This window comes from Cibotium barometz, chromosome 53 (assembly GCF_041138505.1).
Source record: "Cibotium barometz isolate CiBa-2024 chromosome 53, ASM4113850v1, whole genome shotgun sequence".
Classification (NCBI taxonomy): domain Eukaryota; kingdom Viridiplantae; phylum Streptophyta; class Polypodiopsida; order Cyatheales; family Cibotiaceae; genus Cibotium; species Cibotium barometz.
The window spans coordinates 29,208,341-29,216,008 of NC_141098.1; the positions used below are offsets into that span (position 1 = coordinate 29,208,341).

The window sequence follows — 7,668 nt, forward strand, 5'->3', positions numbered from 1 at the left end:
GAGCATCTTTCTCTCTGTGTATGTGTGTGTGGAGTGTTGGCGTACTAGTTTATGAATTACGCTTCGAATCAAGGGACGTTAGGGGTAATTCAAGTCTTCCACTCCACACTTTGTTGCCCTCGTATCATATATAGCGCATTGGCTTGGCTATGACATTACAAAGACTCACCTCCTCTCTCTCTCTCTCTCTCTCTCTCTCTCTCTCTCTCTCTCGCGCGCGTGCGCGTGCGCGTGTGCAAAGGTCCTCTCATTAGAACCCAACGGTTCTACCAACTCGCCTACGCGCCCGTGGTCAAAGGCAAAGCTAGCTCCCTAATAGAGAAAAAAATTCTCTAGAAGTTGGAGAAGCTTAATCAACAATATAATGTGTGTATCTCATGAGAAGGATGTAAACAATATAAACGATAGAAGTGAGCTAAAGAATAAAGTGAAGGAAAAATTCAAAAAAAAGAAGAAGAAGGAATAATATATGGCATGCACTGTGCAGTCGTCATAGGTGCTATTAAAAGACTACACATGTGCTCTTTTCAAAACCTCGATCTGCACAAACCTACCGTCTCATGCTGGCTTTGCGTATAACTGTGGGATTGCTTTCATGGTAACCTTGGCGTTGCTTGACGAGTATATCATAACCACATGTAAGCCTCTCCTCTCTCCCCCTCTCGTTACTTCCTTAGATTAATTAGGTTAAACTTCGCCTAACCTCGTTGCAGGTTCTGGTTTTCGTTCCATTCTCTTACAGAAATCGCCTAATCTGTTTTGTTTTGATTGCGTTTGCCTGCAAACGTTGCATAATTACCTCATAATCTTCTTGCAAATATTTCGTAATTTAGTTAATGATTGGCCGCCACTGTGCTAAGATTAATCCGGCTTAATTTTCCGTTATTTGCCCATTTTTAGCATTGGTTAGGGCTGTAACAGCTTGCTTAAGATGAAAACTGATTGATTAATTTAAATTATTGGAGCTGCGTCTAACTTCTAATTATTTAGGGCTTTAACGGCTTGCTTAATCAGGAAAGCTGTTTGATTAATCTAAGTGATTAGAGCTGGGGCTGTAAGTTATTTTTTCCCCCCTTTTTTGCCACAGGTTGGACTCAATTATATATTTGGCGTCCATTTCTGAGATACAGTTTGCAGCAAGTTTTTCAGAAAGCAAGCTTGCATTGGAGAAGGTTCAATCCATATTTTGGCGTCTATTTCTGTAAGAATTAATTCAAGTTATGGCCTCTCCTAAGCTTGGAAAGGATCAAACTGGAGAAGCCATATCCAAGGAGAAGATGAAAGAGGCTAGCAAACTAGCAAGTGCAAAAAGCACTAAAAAGCAGCTACCCTTACCTCCTACGCAACATCATCAGGTAGTAACATCATCATCATTAGCACCGTCCATCACCATATCATCATCATCATCATCCATGGCCATAACATCATCATCCGCGCCGTCATCATCAGCCCTCGTGGCCATGGCATCTTCGTCGTCATCACCCATCGCTACACTGCATGAGCTTTTGAACAACGTTGTAGGGCAGAGAAACCAGATCTTGGGACTCATTAATGCCATCGACCCGAGCTTCCTTGCGAGCGTAAGCCCGAAATCCATTCAAGAGCATAAGCTCCTCAACCAGATCTCAGAGCTCCAAGGCAGAATTCTGACTGTGAGCGAGGAGATCCACCACATGAGAGCCAAAAATGCCCAGCTAGAACACCAACTCAGCTCCTTCCGAGATAAAAGGGCAGCATCTTAGCTCTCTTGTACCTAGGGCCTTTACACACCTATACATGGTGCCATTATGGGCAGGAAGAAATAATGTAAATCTGATCCCAGCCATGTCGTTGGCTGTTGGAAGATATGGAGATCTTTCTTGCTTTTTGCTCCCCATCATGAATCATGGATGATGGAAATATGTTTATTGTTATCCTTTTTGATGATGAGACTTTCAAATTATTTGCATACCTAGTTATGTAAATGACACACTTTGAAATTTTGGGGTGGAGGTGGGTGCACATGTGCATGTGTTGTGTGTGTGTGTGTGTGTGTGCGCGCGTGAGAGAGAGGGGGGGGGGGGGAGAGAGTGAGAGAGAGGTTGGGGTGGGGTGGTTTGTCATGACTGAGAGCAAACTTAGGTTTTCTCTTGCTTCCTAGGTATTGTGCGTGCGTGCGTGCGTGTGTGTGTTGTGCACATGTGTGTTTTTTGGTCCTTCCATTTTTCTTCTCACTTGACATTACCAAACAACTTCATAGGGTATGAATTGCGCAAACACTACATTTTGCCTTCCAGTTTTCTTCTCACTTGACATTGCCAAACGATTGCATAGGGTATGAGTTTGGGCAAACACCACATTGTTTTGATGTAAGATATGCACTTGAGAGTCTTTATAAACCTTTCATTAAGCACGCATGGCCAAGGATTGACACCTAATTTTCAATTCATGAACGCACCAAGTTTTAAATTAATCGTGTGTAGCATGCATAGTCTAAAGCCATAGGGAGCAAGGTCTTATTTAGGCATGGATGAGTGCAAACCAACATTTACAAGGGCTTTTTGGAGGTCGTCTTGTTCTGCATTGTTGAGAGAGAGAGAGAGGCACTTTACCTTACTAAGATTGTCTAAAATTGTTAATTTTGAAGATCTTATGATTAGAGATTGATAAATTTGAATTTGAAAGCTTGAGAAACAACATTTTGATATATATATGTTTATGTTCTTTATAAAGCTAGTACTATGAAAAACTACAGAGGTGAAAAACTTACAAAGTAATAATCTTCAAAAGATAATGTTTGAAACCTCGTTGAGCTTTTATTGGGTTGATCTTGGTAGTTGGTACTTCTTTTTTTGGAGAAAGGGTATGAATAACAGGGCCACCACTTTCAACTATGGGAGTAGGTAGATTCGAACCCTATATCTCCTTTCAAGAGGCAAGGGCGCTACTATAGTTGGTATTGATCCTACTTGGATGAGATTTTTGGGTTCAAACATCAAGTTCACATTTTCATCATTGGAATATTGTTTCCAAAACATCTCTCACTTTTTTTTGTCACTTTGATGCACAATCTTTAATGCTCAAATGAAAGTTATGTAAAGGTTAAGACCTAAACAATTAAATGAGTAGCATTTGAAGTTAACGTGCAATAAAGTGCTCAAGTTGCAACTCTATGTGTGAGCATGCTCATAGTAAGAAATGATATCCCAATTATGCATGGTTGAATTGTTGGGGGTCTTGCATAACTTGTAACAACTACAAAACTAAGTATCAAAAAGCACAACCACATACATGCCTATATAATAAAGTGGATTGATTGACTAGTGACCTCTATATGAGAGAGAGAGAGAGAGAGAGAGAGAGAGAGAGCGAGAGATTTATGGGTTGGGGAGGTGGGCGAGGGGCAATACATTGTTTAAGGACATCAAGGAGAGAGAGAGAGAGAGCGAGAGATTTATGGGTTGGGGAGGTGGGCGAGGGGCAATACATTGTTTAAGGACATCAAGGAGAGAGGGCAGATTCACACATGGGTTAGTGAGAGAGAGAATTGAGGGCTATGTTACCAATTAAGTTTGTTAATGTGGAATGCTCCTCCAGTTCAAGTCTATAGTCTGGATTTCTCCTCTAATAAAGTCTACAATTACCAAACGATATACATACATGGTGTTTGAACTATATTTTTTAAAGACGCCTCCATTCTACTCTCAAGATTTGTGAAAGCATCTTTTCTAAGTTGTAAGCATCTTGAGGGTGTTCACACATATTAAGTGTCTAGTTTGTGACCTTGTGTACAAGTCTTAGAATTAGTGATGGGCACCCTTATATGGCTTATTCCCAAGCATGAGATAAGGCTAACAAACTTTATAAGTCAATATTTCTCATGTGGTAGAGAGATGTCTTTCCGTGTTCTCTCTACTCTCTATGTTGGTGTTTGTGGGCATGCTGATGCTTATAGATTCCATCTCATAGATTGCACATGTTTCTTCTTCTCCATTCTTTTTTCTTCTAGTTCTAGGCATTGCAAGAGGTGGTGAATCAAGGCTTTCTGCAACTTAAGGGTATTCATTTTTGTTTACTCTCAAAAAAAATAGGACATTGACGCAAGAAGAAAAATTCATGGGTGGGGTATCTTGATCGAGATATGAACATCACTAATAGCTTGACACATGTCCCTTGAGCCAATAGCCCAATATCTCGATCGAGATACCAAGAACCGCCATGCCAGCAGCCTCGGAAGGGCTCTCGTATCTCAATCACAATCCATGTCACTAAAACACGTCACTACCACACCTGGATATCTCGATCAAAAAATTAAGGCCATTGGGATCCATGTCAATGCAACAAGGGATCTCGGTCAACATACGCATATCTTCAATATATGTGATGCCATCTCGATCATCACGTATATTGAACAAAATTTGGGAATATAATCTCGGCTATTGATATATCTCGGTCGAGATACTGAGATGCGATTTCAGTCATATATTTATCTCGATCGAGATACGTGGTTCTAATCAAAGCCATCCATGCGAAACCCATGGTGGCAAGAAACTCAAATATTATATCCCCATCATCATAGAACCTAGGAAGCTTATTCACCTTAAACACCCGTGGTATATGCCTCACCAACTTTGTCAAAGTGTTCTCTTTCCTTATTTTCAATAAGAACTCTAAAATGCTTTTAAATTTCAAGGGTGAAAGTACTTCATGGTTGGGTAACTGGGTGTATAGAGGCACTGCATCTAATACAGTTGTCTTCTGTAGCACACTATCATCAAAATTTGTTGAACTTTCAATATTTACATAATTAGAGGTACCAATTGATGTATTGGATTTTGAGCTTACACATACCTCATATGTAAGAGATATCAGGTCATCAAGGAGGTAGAGCTCCTTGCCTTCTATATCTTGAGGTGGAACAAGGGCAGCACGTGTCTCTTTATCTTCTGTGATTGTGATCGCCTCTAAACCCTTGAACTGTGAACGTAAACATTTTGAATAAGAAATTCTTTGCTCACAAAGCCTTTTCCATTGCTCAAAGGCACCCTCATCTCACATGTACCATTGTTGGGAAAAATAAGCAGAGCCTCCATGTACAGAGATCATGGCCTCATATATTCTGCTAGCATCAGAGAGCTTGAATTACTTCTTTCCTTGGATCCTATACCTGTGGTGGAGTAAGAACTTGCATTACTTCTTTCCTTAGATCCTTGACCTATGGTGGAGTAAGAATTTGTAACATTGAAAGGTGCCTCAACAATGCCATATTCAATCGGTAACTCCTTAACGTCTAAAATGTTAGTGGGAAAGTCATCATGTGGAAGAGAGAAAGCAGTGTTAGTTTGTTGGGGTTATATTGACATTAGAGGATTACTTGTATGGATTATGTCCTCATAATTTGCTGACAATGTAGAGCTTGCATTACTTGTCTCCTAGGATCCTGTACCTTTTGTGAAGCATATTAAGTTTTGGTTTCATGTGTTGGATTGAGTTAGTATAGATAGTGACCTCTCAAACTGGGGGCTTGAGGAGCCAAACCAAGCCCATTGGGCAAGTTGAATTTTGTGCCCCTCTCTCAAAAAAAGAAAAAAAATACCAAGTTCAAGTACATGCACTTCAACTATTGTGTGCCGAATTGGATCCTATACTAGTAACTTTAGTCTCATAAACTTTAACAACCTGTTTTGATTACATGACTACTCGTAGTTCTAGCTCATGTTGGTCTAAGATGCTCCTTTGCTGATCGTCGTGGTATGCAATGTGTTCAAATTTATAGGTCTAGTCAAGTTGCCATGGGCACCTCCTTGGGAGAAATAAGTGAGCACTTCTGCACATACAACATCAAAGAAAACAATATAAAATCTTCACTATCTCTGTATATTGGATGCCTACGTGGAAGTAACCTAGACTTATACGAAAGTCACCTATACTCATCAAGACGTTTAAACATATTAGTTATAATAACAACTACAAATAAATTCAAATCAACATCATACATATCAGTTTTAATAATTAATTAAAATAAACATTAAAACTAATTTCAATATAACACAAATGCTCAAACATAAATATAACCAATAACTCTAGTAGGCAACATCAGTATGAACATGGAAACCCACCCACATTACCAATCATCTAGCATGTCATGCTACCATGAATGCTAGTAGCACACTAGAAATAGTACTAGCATCACATTGGAAACAACACCAGCATCACACTATCATGATGGTAAGAACGATCTAATACCAGTAACACTAGTAATGTAAGTATTTATTATTGCATCACCTATGACAATCTAGCTAGGCATCCCCAAGTAAATCAATTGAGTATGACACCCCTTATAAGAGGTTCACAACCTCTAGCACACCCAATGTTTTCTTCCAATACTACTATGGTTAGATATTCCACTCTATGGTTGACCAAGGATATGTGAGACATTGTTGTACCATGCTGGTAGTTAGTATCATGGGTGATACCACATTAATATTGATAGGATAGTGTTATTGGTATATGTATTTTGGACCATGCTAGTATTATTGGTGGTACACAGGTGATTTATGGTGTAAATATTAAGCTTGTGTTGTATTGGTATTGTATGTTTATGCCTATAAGCATAATCATGTTGGGATTAATTGTTAAGGGGTCCAATTAATTTTTCTAATCAATGTGATCGATGCTTAATAAGTGTTGATGAGCAGTGTGAGGGTACCGATTGAGGTGTGACATATATAGCAGTTTGAGCATGATGTGCGAGTGTGATCACGGTGTTGTGCAGAGTGTTTATGGTAATGTACCAATTTTTATATTTAACTAACTTAGGTTACATTTTGGCTTGGACGGGCATTATAATGGCAATTTATATTCCATGGTTATAGCACATTATAGATGTATAGGAGATTAGTTTATTTATTATAAAGGTAGTGCACAATGTATTAAAGTTTGTTTTTATGAAGGAATATCTAAATGTGGATGAAGCAAGCTATTATTTTTTCTAGGGGTCTATTTTTGGAATAAAATAAATAAATATTGTACATGGGGAGGGACTAACTAACGTGGACAGATTGCACCCAATTTTATAAGCATCATTTAAAAATGTACCCTTTAGAGTAAGTATTATTTAAAATCTCTCCATCCATACATTTAATTGTACATCTACTCTACAGATGCTTCTTGTTGGTGCATGCGTGAGGGGTTTTTCCACACTCGTTTCCTCATAACCAAACCTGCCATTGAGTTCAATTGCAAACCCAAGAACGAATGATGTTAGATACTCCACTCTACGGTTGACTTGAGGTTGAGTTGGGGACAATAAGACATCGCCATGCTAGTAGTTAGTATCATGGGTCATACCACATTATTACTGATGGGCTAGTGTTATTGGCAATTTCATTAGGGAGAACCATGCTAGTATTATTGGTATCACAGGTGATTTTACCATGTTAAATATTGAGGTAGTGTATTATTGGTGTTTTATATTTTTGTCTATGAGAATACATGTTAGGGTTAATTGTTGAGTCCAATAAATTGTTCTAAACTAATGTGATTAACATTTGTGAGTAACACTTATGAGTAATAGGTGTTGACCAACATAAAGAGCTCTACGTGTATAAGGTTATGCATAGAGCTCTACGCATAAGGTTATGCATAAAGCTCTCATGATTTTGGTATAGCTCTCTATGTATAGGGAGG

The 7,668-nt window shown here is 38.8% G+C and overlaps 1 protein-coding gene across 1 annotated transcript; it reads left to right on the plus strand.

Moving 5' to 3' along the window:
- Nucleotides 1-503: 503 nt before the first annotated feature.
- LOC147608503 (uncharacterized) lies at nucleotides 504-1,982 on the plus strand. Its single transcript, XM_086789260.1, has 2 exons — nucleotides 504-638; nucleotides 1,088-1,982. Exon 2 carries the CDS (start codon nucleotides 1,221-1,223, stop codon nucleotides 1,740-1,742), a length of 522 nt encoding a protein of 173 aa, XP_086645386.1. The 5' UTR covers nucleotides 504-638; nucleotides 1,088-1,220; the 3' UTR covers nucleotides 1,743-1,982.
- Nucleotides 1,983-7,668: the final 5,686 nt, after the last annotated feature.

Excerpts from the sequence above, each read along its gene's own strand:
- LOC147608503 (XM_086789260.1), top strand. The coding sequence starts at position 1,221 with ATGGCCTCTCCTAAGCTTGGAAAGGATCAAACTGGAGAAGCCATATCC.